This window comes from Malus domestica, chromosome 13 (genome assembly GCF_042453785.1).
Source record: "Malus domestica chromosome 13, GDT2T_hap1".
In the NCBI taxonomy this organism is placed as follows: Eukaryota; Viridiplantae; Streptophyta; class Magnoliopsida; order Rosales; family Rosaceae; genus Malus; species Malus domestica.
The window spans coordinates 33,809,353-33,825,653 of record NC_091673.1 but is presented as its reverse complement, the minus strand read 5'-3'; the positions used below and the strand labels follow the sequence as shown (position 1 = coordinate 33,825,653).

The window sequence follows — 16,301 nt, the reverse complement described above, 5'->3', positions numbered from 1 at the left end:
GCTCAAAACTTGTAACAACAGCAAGACCCTTGAATCAAAAAAGTCCTACATCAACTCTACCTTTGCCACATCCTTAAACTTGAGGTGAAGACTATCCAAGCATTGTTTCAAGCTTAAAACTTGAAGCAATCATTCAATCATTCATTCGAGATGAAGTCATCGTTACCCTTGGATCAACAACCTATGCATCTACACAAATTTGAAGACTGAATCGAGGAAAATTGTAAACAGAGATTTTAACCTACAAATTTAAATCAATACAAATCTACTTTGTACACGTGTTCTTGTTTCATTCGTTATGAAATTTTCGTGTTTACAGTAATTAAAAGTATCAAAATCTCCCTAAAATAACCAATAAATTAATAATAAGATTGGGTAAAATATATAGTAAAATATTGACTCATCAAGGATAACACAACTAGATGTGTTTATTCCTTTGTTGAATGAACAAAGGAACATAAGAAGTTAGCACAAAGACATGGAAACTTTCTGTGCCAATAATTATTCACCTACAAATTGTTGTATGAAGAAAGAAGAGTTTCTTTGACCAAGCCTTAGTTAACACAAGCAGTAGTGCTTGTTTCTTTGTTAAATGAATAAGGAATTTTAGAAAAAACCACAAGCGCATAGACACTTTATGTTCCATGATTCTTCACTTACAAATTGTTGTATGAATAAATGAAAGTTGCCTTGAACAACTCTTGAATGTTTGTAATTTTGTTGGAACAAGATAGTTGTTTAGGGACAATAGTCTATCAACATAGAAGATTAATGATTTTCAATTGTATGGACTAATGATGATTTTGAATCATTGAGTGTTGAAGTGTTACACCACTTCACTAGATGAAAACTAGGCTAGGACTTACCTTTGTGTCCCTATTCAAATGGTTCACTAAGTTTATTGTAAACTATACAGTGAACATTTACCACACGCTCTCCAAATTGTTTGATGTGTATGACACAATTGAAATAAGCTTCAAGTGAGAGTTTAGGGACCATGACTATTGTAGTCATACGAAAGTCAAATGAAGAAAGCAAAGTAACTCCAAGGGAACAAACTTTCTTTATGAAAGGATGGGCATTGGAAGGGGTATTTGCAAGCATTGTCTTGCAAGTGTCAAGAAAACACTTTTGAAGGTGTTGTAAGTTTGTTCTCGAAGAAATTCAAAAGAGTTGGTTCTTCTACTTGAATGTTTGATTTTGTACTAGTAATTATGTTTGTAATCGTTGTTGAAGAGTGACTAGTAAGAACTAGAAACTTAATGAGAGAAGAGACTGCGTTACTAGAAAATTAGTAATCACTTCACCCCTGACATGTCTCTCGAGGAAAGCTTGGTAAATGCTAAAGTTAATCCCTTTGGTGGGGATAATCTGTAGTTTGATGCATCCATTGCTCCAGGAAAGGATAAACTGTTGCCTAATGTCTCTGCCACTTCCAGAGCAAGTAATAACCCACAAGGAATAACAGCCGCCCTAGAAAACAATGGGGGCTAGGCTAACAGACCCCCCTTCCATGGATCAGATCTAGGAGACCTTGATGAAGATTAACATCTATATCGACAAGTTGTAAAAGAACCAAGTGGCTGGAAGCCAGAAGCCACTTCTATTTCATGGACATTGACAAACGTATATATGGAAAAGTTGAGTGGGACAACCTCTCATACTCAAATTCTTGATTTTGGTTATGGGAATATAATTTAAGTATCATGACCCCTAAATGAGAGCCTATATCATCGCTTACCATCACAATCTCAGCAAACATCACTAATCCAAGTAAGGGTTCCTTGCACGATGGGCAGGTCTTCAACGTGGCTTTTATGAGCAAGCTCCTAGCCTCGTAGGACTCTTCTTTCTTGAACCTGATTGGGGTATCGATAGAGAGAACTCTAGAGGTTTGGTCAGAAACCATCATCCTAACATCCATGGCAAACCAACGATCAAGTCCAAGGGCCCATTTTCAATGGCGATTGAAGCCATACCTTTTATGGAATAGTTCTTTTGGCCGTGATTCATATCATTTCGTGGGGATTCTGACCTAGACTATTATATTATGCACTATTAGAATGTCATGGCGTTGTACAACAACAACAATGCTTGGATGTATAAGATGTTCCCGTTCACCTTGGAGGGACTAGAGATAAGATGGTACTCAAGAATTGCCATCAAGGTCCATTGATTGCTTTGAAAGTTTGGCTAATATCTTTACCAATACTTATTCAGTATACTACGATGTGCGCAAATGCCACGAGATCATGTTAAAAAAAGATCCTTAATTTAGAGACGGAAGCCTTAGGATTTATCTGAAACATTTCTGCACAGAGCTAGTAGAAATTGAGAAGCCCGATGATAGATTGGCCATTATGGCCTTTAAGTAGGGCATGTACGTCCATTCACCATTTTCCTAGAAGTTGAATAAAAGGAAGTATGACTACGCCACTCTGGTAGAATGCTTAAACGACCTCACAGATTGGGATGATAAGACCAGAAGGAGAATTGTCGAACCAAACTATTTCAAGAATGCTGATAGAAGAATAAGCGACAAGGACATTCCTCCCCTTTACCCACGTCAAACTGTAGAGGAGGAGATTGAGATAAACAAGCCCCAGACCAAGCTAAAGTAGTACACTGCTCTAAACACTACCATCAATAGCATCTTCCACAGCATAAAAGAGAAATCATTTTTTGGTGCCCAAAACCACTCCTGAAGCATCTAGCAAAAAAGAACCCGAATGAATACTGGTTTTTTTTTTTTTTTTTTTTTTTCACAAGAGCACTAGTCATGCTACTAGGAGTTGTCGCATGTTGAGGGATAATATAGAAGAACTATTGAATCAAAGACATTGCTAAGAGTTCGTCAGAGACAAGGTGAGGAAACAAGGCTCAGCTGAACCTAAAGACAGGGACCGATTAGACACACATACTGACGATAAAGATGAGTGCCCGGCAAAGAAGCCCACTATTAACATAAATTGCATCCACGAAGGATGTGAAACCCTAAAGGATAAATGGACGATTGAGCAAATTACGAGAAATCCAATACCCATCACCCTGAGATGGATTCCCTAACTAGAGATAAATTCCCTGCCAATGCCTTTAGATCGAATAGATAAAGATACATCCGAACTATGCGCAATTTGATTCTCTTCCTGGGATATGTAGGATGTTTCTTCTAGATTCAATCACAACACCACCATCTATGCGAAGACAAGTCCATGGAAAACTCATCTCCTAATGCCCTACCATATAGGCTTATCGTCAAAAGTGATCTCATTGGGACTCCTAAAGAGCCTGTGAAAACTATCATGCACCTGAAGTCGGAACTTGAGGTGAAAAATCTTGGGAAAACTTGATATTGTCTTAGCCTAGAGATTTAGCATTCTTCGGATGGAATTCTTGTTCATTAGTCGAACTACACCTAGAAGGTGTTGAATCGTTTTAATAAAGATAAAGTGAAGCCTTCGTGTACTCCTATGGTTGTTATATTGCTAGATGCTAAACGAGATTGTTTCTATCCCAAAAGGATGAGGAAGTGGTGTTGGAGCTTGAAGTTCCATAAGTGTGATTGGCACTTTACTGTACTTAGCTCAGTGTACTAGACCAGATATCTCCTTTGTTATCAATCTTTTGGCAAGATGCAATCACGCGCCTACCTATACATCGGACAGGTGTTAAAGACATCTTCCACTACCTCGAAGGTATGACAAATTTGGGTTTGTTCTATCTTTATGAATCCTTGAGAAGAGCTGCAACTCCCTTCGATTCTCGGGTTGATTCAAGCCTTATTAGTTATGCTGACAAAGGGTACTTATCTGACCTGTATAAGGCATGTCCTTAAACGAGTTACGTCTTTACCATTGAAGGCACTACAATATTTTGGAGGTCAACCAAACATACCTTCGTTGCGACCTCTTCAAACTATGCTGAAATTTTCTCCCTACATGAGCTACACATGAGTGCTTTTAGTTAAGAGCAGTAATGAAACATATTTGAAGCACTTACAAATTTTCTTCTATCGTTGGTATCCCTACAACAATCTCTGAAGATAACGCAACATGTATCGAACAACTTAAGAAGGGACACATTAAAGGAGACAACACCAAGCATATCGTCCAGAATTTCTTTTTCTCTCATAAGAAACAATATTGGAAGATTTAAGTTAAGCAAATCCATTCCTAAGAAACCCTGGCCCACCTCTTCACCAAATCTTTGTCAAAGACTACTTTCCAGAGGCTTGTTCAAGGAATTGGTACATGGAAGCTTTCGAAGTTGTAACATTATTAGTTCTCTTTGGAACTTTATGTCAAATTCAAGGGGAGTATCCTAAAGTATACTCGTTTAATCTTAATGTACCTTTTTCCCAACGATTACGAGCATTTTTCCCTTTGCGATTTTGCTACCTAACTAGGTTTTAATGAGGTACCTATTTGGGCTAGTGCCCTTTATACACTCAAGGGGAGTGTTACGGATATCTTTAATTGTGATTGTGTAAATCCTAGATAGATTTAGTTGCTAGATTATCTATTATTCTAGTTATTCTTTCTTTGTAGGATTGTACTTACTTGGAGGAGAAGTTAATCTTCTCCTCTTATTCTACTATAAATAAAGGCACTGCATAGGAAGGAATACACATAAGAATCTCTAAGCATTCTACAATCTCTCCAGTCTCTCCAATCACTCTCTTTGCTACACCGCCTTTCTTTTCCTCAGTTAAATATAAACCACAACAAAATGATTATTTTTTTGTCGCATGTGATAGAGATTTGGTATGTTATGTCCTAAATTTTTAGCCATATGTCATTAATATTTAATTTTTAGTCTAATTTTATAACAAGATGTTTTTTACAAGAGCTTTTTCAGAATTATATCCTCTAGAATTCTTAATGTATTCTTTCAAATTGACAAGTATGTTCTCGCACCATTGATGTTCTTTCAAAAAATAACCATTGAGGTTCTTTCAAAAAATAATTTGAGTGAAAAGAAATATTGTAAAATAATTCATTTACATAGATTTTGTTGTTGAAATTTGTTGTGTTGTACTTTTTGATATGAAGATTTTAAATCAATAGTTGAATGTTAGTATAGTTGTTTACATTGCGAGAGATGTCTTTGCTTTTATTATAAGGAGCATATTGATTTTCTTTAAATTGATTTTCTTTAAATTGTTTTCTAGTTGATTTATTTAATTGTTTTTATTTAAAATTCGTTTTAATTATTTTAAATTCCAAAATCAACATTTTCCTAATTTGTTTTAAGTAATTAATTAAGAGTTGGTTTTAAATATAAATTATTCATTTAATCACTATGGAAACGACCTTAGTTGAGCCATTTATACTACAATTATTTTGTTCTCTTGCAAGTATTTTGTGTGATTTTAACCTTCCTAACGTATGTACTAAAAATCCTATCAGGTTTCAAACGGACAAGGGATGTTCAATCAGATACAGATCATAAGGGGGTCAATTAATTTACTCAAAATGTGTGTTTAATCAGATATAGATCATAAAGGGTTAAATAATTTACCAAGTGTGGAGTCGTCCTAGTGGTTGCAATTTAACTTTATGACGATTAATTGTCCGAATTGTCCCACAATAATTTGATTATCGCCTTCATACTTTGGACGAAGGTGTGTTCAATCCGACATGGTAAAATAATCCATCAGTTTGTACGATTTGTTTCCATGTGAAACATGTTTTATACGTGCTAGTGTTTAAGACCAGTTTCGCATCCCGACTCCGCTGTAGCACAATATTGTCTGCTTTGGGCCATGCCTTCATAGATTTGTTCCTGGGCAAGAGAACCTCACTACCCAAAACGCGTCATGCTAGGAAGAGAGGGGCATGTACATATAAGGCTAAGGACCAACCCCCACCCTGCCGATGTGGGATACTACAATCCACCCCCTTAGGGAGACCGATGTCTTCGTCAGCACATACGAATGGATGGTGAGTTTGGCTCTGATACCAAATTGTCACCTCCCGACTCTGTCGTATCATAGTATTGTCCTCTTTGGGCCACGCCCTCACAGATTTGTTCCTGGGCAAGAGAACCTCACTACCCAAAACGCATCATGCTAGGAAGAGAGGGGCATATACATATAAGGCCAAGGACCAACCCCACCCCACCAATGTGGGATACTACACCAAGTACCCAAGCTATTGAAATGTCACATCCGTTAAGCCCCTATTAATTTTTCAAACATAGATTATATTCAAAACTCACCAACTGAGTATATCATGATCAACATTAATATTAGTTTCCTTAAAATCTAAATTTCAGACATAAATTATTTAATATGGAACCAATGATTAAATGGGTATTGAATTTAATAAAAAAATGGACCCAATTTGAAATTACATCAGGAAGACAATCTCTTAACTAAAAAGAGGGTTAAGAATTCAGATAGGGTTTCAATGAACTTGTTTCTACTCTTATGATTTCCTCATTTGTCAATTCTCGGTTTGTAAAGCGCTCTAGTTCTTCTTGGTGAAGATGGTGGTGGCCGCATCATATCAGTCCATATCGCTTCAGTAACCTTCATGACCTTCTGCTTGATGTTGGCGGCTTAAGTTGTAGGGTGGAGTTGGTAGTTTTTGTTGGGTTTGGAGATGATGGCCTGATGTGGGTGGTGCTGATCGCTAGTTGGTGGAGGCTATACTTCAATGATCTTCTATTGATTTTGGAGACAAAATAATCTCTAGTTAATTTAATAGATTTTTAAATGAGGCTTAACGAATGTGACATTTTCAATTAGTTGGGTACTTGTTTTGAATATGTAAAAAAGTCGAGACCATAACACTAAAGGGTTGGGAAGTTTTAGATACTTAATCCAACTTTTTATAAATAAGATGAGGTTATTCCTATACAGAACATCACTACATAGAATGGTTTAACTGTATAATAATGGTATTCCAACTATAGACTTGATCACACTCGTATAGTTTGATAGCTTTTGTTGGTTGATTACAACCCTAATAGATAACCGAGTTATCTAGCATTCTCTATTCTTTGGACCATAAGGATGGGTAAATTGATTGTTGGAAATTACCGAAAAATGTCTTTTATCAGAATATCGAACCCAGGTAAAATGTCTTTTAACTACTTAGTGCTACGATATTTCATACTACTTATAAGTGAGACATCAAATTCAACTATTTTTTATGACGAGTTTAATACCACATTATTATGGATGACCCAGTATATGGATAGAGCCAAACCTCTCACTCTTTATTTATATATTTGTGGTATTAAAAAAAAAAGTTGCATAATACATGATTCTTATTGTTATAAATTATTAGTATCTGGTTGTCATATCCCGCCTCCACCGTAGCAAGATATTGTCCGCTTTGGGCCATGCCCTCACGGATTTGTTCTTGGGCTTCCACCCAAAATGCGTCATGCTGGGAAGAGAGGGGCATGTACATAGGCCAATGTAGGATACTACAATCCACCCCCCTTAGGGAGACCGATGTCCTCATCGACACATCCGAATCGACGGTGAGTTTGGCTCTGATACCAAATTGTCGCACCCCGACTCTGCTGTAGCACGATATTGTTCGCTTTGGGTCATGCCCTCATAGATTTGTTCCTAGGCAAGGGAACCTCACTACCCAAAACGTGTCATGCTAGGAAGAGAGAGGCATGTACATATATGGCCAGGGACAAACCCCAACCCCGCCGATGTGGGATACTACAATCCACCCCCCTTAAGGAGACTTGAAGGAAATATTTGTAAAAACTAGTTCATTTGAGCAACATCTATGCATGCTATTAACAATTAAAAGGTGGAATCATGCTTGTATGCACTCAAAAATAAAACTTTACCCATGAAATTCAAGGCCTAGTGAGTGTGGTGGACTAAGACTCAACTCAAGAACAAAGTGAGTTGAGAACTATTATACCTTTGTTGATTCTTCTTTGCATAAGCAAAGGCTAATCACCCAAGAGATAGGGCCTTCATTCCTTACTTCTTAGCTCCATGGATTTCTTGGATGAGGATGGAAGAATGGATTCTACAAATTCCCAAAAAATAGAGAACATCTAAGTCTCCACACCAAGGAGAGCATTGATGAAGAGATGAGTGACCTAGAGGAAGTAAGATTGCTAACTAATTTCCTCTAGGGTGGCCGGCCTCTTAGAGAGAAAATGAGAGCATTGTGTTTTCATCTTTTCTCCAAAAGAAACCCCTATTGATGAAATGTTATAAAGTTCTTTATATAGTCCCTTCAATTAAGTAACAAAAGAACCAAAACCCTTCATCCTTTAATGTGGTCGGCCTTAAGGGTTTATTGGGCTTTCAAGCCCCTTATATATTCAAGTTGTCATACAACTTGAGTTAGTGGGTTTGACATTCAAATCCCATTGGGCCTTGTGGCCTAAAACTAACCCGAGGTCTATAACGAACTTATTCATTTGATTAATTAACATATTAATTAATCCTAGCCATAAATAATTAAACTTATCTTCAATTTTCCCTTCAATTTTCCCATTGGGCCTTGTGGCCTAAAACTAACCCGAGGTCTACCGTACACGATGTACGATCCATTAGGTTCCTTTTAGCGAGGCAGTGGGCGATTAGAACTCTTCAAATCGATTGTGAATTGAAACTTATCTTCAATTTTCCCCTTAGTGATTACACACCTTTAGGGCTTCCACAAACCATGAGTGATACCTAATAGTATGTCATGGCTACCCAAGCTAATCAGAAGAGGTGGATAACCTATTCAGTTTAGGATTACAATGCAATACGGTCTTTCTATAATACAATACTCTTGACCACATTGTTTGGTTTGATAGTTTATTCATGTCTACTATCCAATGTGATTCTCTTACTTCTATGATTACCTTGAATGTGATTTGGAATGACTTCCTAAATCTCATTCATACTCTGGCCATACATTCTTAATCATATCATAGAGTATTCTCCCTCAAACGGTTTGAAGGTTAGAGATCCCTTGTTGCGCATTCACTTGCCTCCATGGCTAAGTGGCTTAACCCCAACTATGCCGTGGACGCCCTTTGATGGAGTGACTTTGACATAGTCAAAGATGAAAGACCTAACCATAAGACAACTATGATGCCTCAGGTCAAAGGACTACTTTGCATATCCCAACCATGAGTTCTCATGTGACATGAGTATGAGAACTCTTTGTTGATCGTGTTCAGTGGACTCATTCTCTATTGAGCACCTACATGCTTATCTTGGTGTCAGTCACACCAATGTCTCGAGACCAGTCACTCTTCCTAAGAGAAGACATAGCACGTACCGATCTTAACAGACTGTCAATGCCCAATTGGCAATCCTATGATCAGGAATGTTTAGGATATGTATACGAAAGAGAATGGTCTCATGAATCTAACTTCTTTAGATCACATTCTCCCAATTACATATTCCTTGGACTTATCTTTAAGCATATAACATTTATATGAGATAGCTTCAAACAATAATCTTTGCCCTTTATATTAACTAGATTACTTTAACATGTGAAATGTCCGTAAAGTATCATCATATGATTGGTTTTAGGGAACATTTCCAACAAGGCCGACGTCCTTGTCGGCACATTCGAATGGACAGTGAGTCTGGCTCTGATACCAAATTGTCACATCTCGTCTCCGCCGTAGCAAGATATTGTCCGCTTTGGGCCACACCCTCATGGATTTGTTCTTGGGCTTCCACCCAAAATGCATCATACTAGGAAGAGAGGGGCATGTACATATAAGGTTAGGGACTAACCCCCACCCTGATGATGTGGGATACTACAATCCACCACCCTTAGGGAGATCGATGTCCTTGTCGGCACATCCGAATGGATGGTGAGTCTTGCTCTGATACCAAATTGTCACATCCCGCCTCCGCCGTAGCAAGATATTGTCTGCTTTGGGCCATCAGCTTTATACCAAATTCTTTGACTGTAAACTTTGATTAAATTGGTACTCCTCTTGGGAGACATGATCTCAGTGGACGAGATTCTTTTCTTTTCCCCCAAAAAGGTAGTAGCAGAAGAAAGTTGGAATTCTTACAAGGTGTTGTGAAATTCGAGACAATCTTTGGTCTTGTCGACCTTATTGACAAATTGTTATTGATTTTTCGACTATAGTGTTTTTCCTCACTTATTGACCGAGGAAAATTAGTTTGGTTTGGGATATTGATTATGAATAACGTTTCTGACAACTGAACTATTGTCTCACCTTATCTTTGCTTTACACCTTCTGATGACCTTGATGATTTTAGAAATCAATGATGATGTGTTCTTTGGATGTTTTGACTGTGTTGAGGCAACATGACAGAGAATCGCTTAGGTTTTCGAGCGTTTAGAACTGTTCGAAATAAACCATCTTATTCATGACCTAAAGTGGACAATATTGTGCTATGGTGGAGTCGGGATGCGACACTTGGAATGTTTAAAAAGGTTGAGACTAATTTGAAATGATAATAAAAATTTTGAGGGGTTTTTGGTACTTAAGACGCTAAAAGGTTAAGGGTTTTTTGGTACTTAATTCTAAAAAGTTTTCGGCCCTAACTTGGGCTAGTTATATATAGAAATACTCCATATTTAAATAATAAAGGTATTACGTTACAATTCATTTAGGTCTCGTATTAAAAAAGTTACCTCCACATAATAATAAGTGTCAATAGTTTTTCGAAAATATGTAATGTCATAAATAGAAATTTAAGATGAATAAATTATTTCTCTAAATTTGTTTGGGATAATAAATTATTGTATAGAGTTAATTTATTATTTCTTTAAATTTGTCAGTTAAATGATTGGAGTCACAGAGAGGTCACATCTATTTTGGATAGAGAAGATTTGATCTCATGTCCTTGAGCTTGGAAGTATGTAGTAATTCATCTACACATGGAAATCATGTTGTTGGAGCTAAAATGTTTTTAGTTTTACAAGCATGTTTCCTCGTTTTACAAGCATGTTCCACTACTAATGTAGTTCTTTGTATTCATATTCTATACAACTTTTATTAAGGGTAATTAATTGAAAAAATAATTTTCTTAGCTAAACCTCTATTAAGTAATAACCTCCCTATAATAGTAAAATTAGTTTGATCCTAACATTATTACTACTTAGAGGTTTTACTGTATATCATTGGTCCTTCATGCCTTTACGGTTTACCTTTATTTTTTTTTTGTATTTTGTCAAATGATAGAAACTCATCCCTTTATAGGTCTAATTAATTGAGATTTTGGAAGATTTTAAAACAGTTATTAATCCATGGAGTTTGATGGAGTTTTATTGAAGTTTCCTAGACTTCATTTGCATTCTTTCATAATGATTTTCTGAAGCCTAAAATACACTATAAAATCCCTCCAAATTCTTAATTTTTTAAAATATTTTAAAATTAAATCCTAATTGAATCCACATGGAGTTTTATGAAACACTTTCAGATCTTTGATTGACTACCCATGGAATTTCATGGATTCATTTAGAATCTTGATTACCCTTGTATTTGTAAACTCTTTAAAACCTTTTGATCTCCTAGTTGAATACATTAATTTAGATAAGTAGAATATTGCATGAAAAAAAATGAAAAATACACACGTCAAAATCTCAAGAGATCTAATTTTATTAGATAACCTCAACATTAAAAGAGAAATATGTTAAACATGAAATAAAGAGGTACAGATAGCCCGGTGCATAGAAAGAACACGTCCCTTTCGAGCAGCCAACCATAATCCCCAATAACTAATGGGTTTATTATTAAGGCATTGAAAAGTAAAGGATAGTGCATAATTAAGGAAAATATCGGTTTGAATGTTGAATCACGCGGATGATATACCAATCCAAGGTGATCTCTCTTGCAGAATTTGAAGACCCATATACCTGCCCAAAGCACAAAAGTTGAAAGGAATGAAAAAGAGCAACATGGCATAGATTTCTTTACAAGCAATTCATACAAGCAAATAAGTTTTGAAAAATTCAAGTTATTTTGCGAGTATATATCACATACCTGCCTAACATCAGATAGAAGCCCATAGGGTGGCTCGCCGGTGTGACAGGGAATGTGGAAGAATCAACAACGCGTAATGCATCGATCCCACTAACACGCAAACCACCGTCAACCACCTTTCCAACAATGCATCCACCGTGGTAATGCCAATATGAGGCCAGTGAATCATGACAAAATGTTTCGAGTGCATCATCTGTTTGGTTATTTGGAAAAGGAACTCCTAAAAAGGTGAAGCCTTCTACACCTGGCAAATCTTCGGTTTTATATGGTTTAAATGCATCGGTCCTTAATAAATCACTGAACTGTTTCATGCCGCTAACACAATGAGCAAGGTCTGTGGCATTGGAATAGTAATTGAATACAACGTTTGGGCCAACAGTCACATCATTAGATGAATTTAGCGTGAGAGAACCATGAGATAAAGGTCCTGGAACTTTGTTAGGAATGTGAAGGAAAGTCGAATTTGGTAGGGGGTAAGACTGACTAGGGAAAAAACTGTAGGGTGGAACAGTAAGTGGCCCACCCGAGATAGAACATTGCCAGAAATTGTTTCTAATGCCCAGAGCTGTTACAATTGAGGCTTCAACTGGATTTGGGGGCAAAATGTTTATGAAATTACGAGGATTGTCGTACAGAAAATGACCAACGTAAGGATGGTCAATAACAACTGGGATTCCAAGCGATGATAAGTAGGACTCCGGGCCAACACCACTAAGTAGTAGAAGTTGAGGAGTCCCCATTGTCCCTGCACTCAATATAACTTCTCCTTGATTGCGTACGTATGACCGATGAGAAATCCCATTAGAATCCTTAAATATGACTCCTCTTGCTGACAAATCTGCATTATAAAATGGGAATTGTTATTCGCACTCCAAAAATCTCATTTTGCACTCCAAACTTTCTAAAATTAGGAAGAAAATTAAACTTATGAGAAGTGTAGAATGAGATTTTTGGAGTGCTAATAATAGTTCCCTATAAAATAGCTTATAGTTAACATCAAACAAAAATAACAAAAATAGGGTAGCTTTATTACCATTTCCAGTATTTGGATTTACCTTCATTCCATTGATGGTTTAAAATAATTAATTATTAATTTAAAGTGCAGTATGAGACGGAGAAACTAGGATGCTTTAGATAACTTAGATGCAAACGTACTTGATTCAAAAGTAGAAGAGATGAGGATCTTCTCTACGTTGGCATGAACCGCAACTCGCAAGTTGTCTAGGTCTCCTTTGTTAAGTAGTTCATCAGCTGCATGTCTCGTTCCATTATTGTCAAAAGTTGAGCCCGTGATTCTAGTTCCCAGTACGTGATCCAAACTGAATCCATTGTCTGGTAAAACACCAGCCTCCAAAAATGCTTGTTGTGTAATAGTTTGCCAAGCGAATGCATTTGGCTTGTACACAATAGTGTCTTCGATCCACTCATATGTTGCATTAACCAAATCCATGTTCCATTCAACTCCTGATTGACTAAAGAATGAAATGTTAGCTCTTGCGTAAACGCCAGCATTGATTATGCTCGTGCCGCCGAGGATCCTTCCTCTAACAGTAGGAATACCATCTTCTGACATGACCCTTTGAACTGGTGTCTCTCCATCATCTTCTTGCTGGAGATTATAAATAAACCCATCTTGAGTCAAGACATTCGGATATGATGCAGGAAAACTTCCCCTTTCTAAAACGAGCACCGAATAGTTCAATGATAAAGTTGCTGCCAATGGACACCCTGCGGTACCCCCTCCAACTACGATGTAGTCATATACTTCTTCTTGTGGAAGATCAGTGGCATTAACCACAGATTTTGAGTAGCTAAAATCTGAAAAATGTAAAAGAGAATTTTCTTAAGTACAAAGGAAGAATAATGGTTTCAGAAGTTTATCATATGTAGCACATCTACTTTGCAGTCATCTTTATGTTTTTTTATTTTTTTTTATTTACATATATAGTTTACCATGCTCAGAAGGAGTGGCCAACGATTGAACCTCTGATTGAAGATGGACACAAAGTTGCAACACCAATAGCACACGAAACACCATTGATTTCACCATTTTTGAATCCTGGAAGGTGAACGTACTCCCCTGAAAATTCAAAACACTTGTATGGTTTCATCTAGAGATAATCATTTTGTTTGTCCATACTCATTAGAGAATAACAACAAAAGGGTCATTAATTTACAAATTTTGAAGTTCTTCTAATGTTTGGAAGTTAGTAAAATAAACGATAACTGCACATATATTATAAACGGTAAGAAACTTTACGGACGAGATATTGAGTCTAGAATTTCTTTTTCAGATGTGCTTCTAGGATTTTGTTAATAAACTTCTCCCATGCAGGATACAAAGATGGACTTTGTATGGAAGCAGCACTTGTATCCTCAAGAAAAAAACAAGCTCAAACTTCTCTCAATAACTCTCCGTAATCTTGAAACCGAATGCTACTGAATGGCGAGTATTGCGTGCAGTGAGCATCGCTCTTTATAGACGGTGAAGGCATCTATATACAAAGAAAGGTCATAACTTGAGAAAAGGAAAGGACCTTTGTAAAGGACATGACTGGCTCACGTGGCACTTTTCTGGCGCCAACTCAACGACGGAATGCGAACGTGTTGCTATGTTCCATATATAAAACTAGAAAAATCTTAACTCTAGTATTAAACCTATTGAAACATGAGCCTCTGACAAATCGTGCACGATATATAAAACTAGAAAAATCTTAACTCTTGTAGTAACCCTATTGAAACATGAGCCTCTCACAAATCCTGCACAAAGATCACATGAAATTTTTTTATTTGGGTTTCAAATGCGCACCTGATGTGGTATAAACTAACAAACAAATTAAACTTTCTTTTTGACAATTGTAGTATGGATAAATAGGGATCGTTCTAGGCCGAGGATTATGAGGGACTACTAATCAACTCAAATTAGACTCAATTATACTTAACAAGACTTAAAAACACTAAACTAGACTCTTATGACTCAACATTGACTCAAAATACTCAAAACATCACAAAACAAGCAAACTGACTCAAAACTAACACTAAGGATGACTTTGGACGAAATTGGAACTAAAAAGACTCAAAACATTAAAAAGACACCAATTGGATAGATTCTAACCTAAAAACATGAAATAGAAAGGGGGGTTGGTGTTTGGACGAATTTAAGACTTAAACTAAATACTTGCAGAAATTAACTAAATGTAATACGAATTTAGGGTGTTTTAAGAGGTGAATGGCTAGCTAGAGGGTCATTCTCCACACATGACATATATGCATACAAATCGATTTCCAGTTATTCTTCCTATAAACCATGAATGATAATGCCCCAAGTTAACCGTGAACAGCACTAATTAACCATCGGATTTTCCTAAATTCATTGAATTGGACATCGCATCGCAACCAAATTATTCTTATCAAGTTCCCTACACGAAAAACATGATAAGGACACACATCAAAGATCATTAAGCTCTATGAAAATCATAAGCATTGACAAGGCATTCGTAACTATGAACAACATGATACTCCTGCCAGGAATTTACTTAACACGATCGTGACTAGCAACCTCCACTACTTGCAAATATAAGTTCGAAACTATTAGGTGAAACTCCCTTATATTTTAGCATCAAATCCCTGCATGCAAACTAAGTGTGCACCCTTAACCCACATGCAAGAATAAGTTATCAATCAAGCAGTTAAGCAAATTACATTCATGATTTATGGAATCATAACTGCATGTAATCAATTCATATCACATATATGTTCATGGCTTTGAATTTACCTCTAACTAAAACGAAATTAGTTCCTCATGTTCGCAATTAAACAAAGACAATTAAATTTAAACATTGAAAACAAAGATAGAATACACCTAGAAACACTCCAACAATCCAATGTCTTGAATGGCAAGCATGGCTCCAAGTGGCTTCTTTTTCTCCTTCCTTGCACAGCTACGGCACAATGGGGATTTTCTGAGTTTATGGCTCTTATGTGTGTGGTTTTATGGTGAAAGATGGGTGAGTTGTGAGTGCTCCGACACTATGTATTTATAGGGAGAGGGGAATGCACGGCTAAGGCTGAAAAAGAGAGGAATTAGGACTCCAAATTAGCAAGGAATAAGGACACTTCTCATCAGATTCCAGGGAGGACAAGGAGTAGTCTTTGCATCAAGAAATAGAGCTTCTAGAAGGGCTAGGTGTGGCACCAATTTAGGGATAGGGTCTTGGCTTCTAGAAACCTAATTTGTAGGTATCTTAATCCGAAAATAAGTCCCCCTTGCAGCTGGAATTTAGGTAGATTAGGATTAGGATAGGATAAGATAAGATAAGGTTAGTTTGGATAAGATAAGGTTG

General features: G+C 36.8%; 1 protein-coding gene across 2 annotated transcripts; it reads right to left on the bottom strand.

Moving 5' to 3' along the window:
- Positions 1-11,553: 11,553 nt before the first annotated feature.
- On the bottom strand, positions 11,554-14,406 carry LOC103417299 ((R)-mandelonitrile lyase 3-like). 2 transcript variants are annotated; one of them, XM_008355491.4, is made up of 5 exons: positions 14,219-14,406; positions 13,912-14,038; positions 13,114-13,776; positions 11,959-12,796; positions 11,554-11,831 (listed from the first exon to the last, which is right to left on the bottom strand). In XM_008355491.4, exons 2-5 carry the CDS (start codon positions 14,006-14,008, stop codon positions 11,771-11,773), a joined length of 1,659 nt encoding a protein of 552 aa, XP_008353713.1. In that variant the 5' UTR covers positions 14,009-14,038; positions 14,219-14,406; the 3' UTR covers positions 11,554-11,770. The 2 variants fall into 2 exon arrangements, with proteins under 2 accessions (XP_008353713.1, XP_008353712.1); XM_008355490.4 differs by having other exon boundaries at positions 14,223-14,406.
- Positions 14,407-16,301: the final 1,895 nt, after the last annotated feature.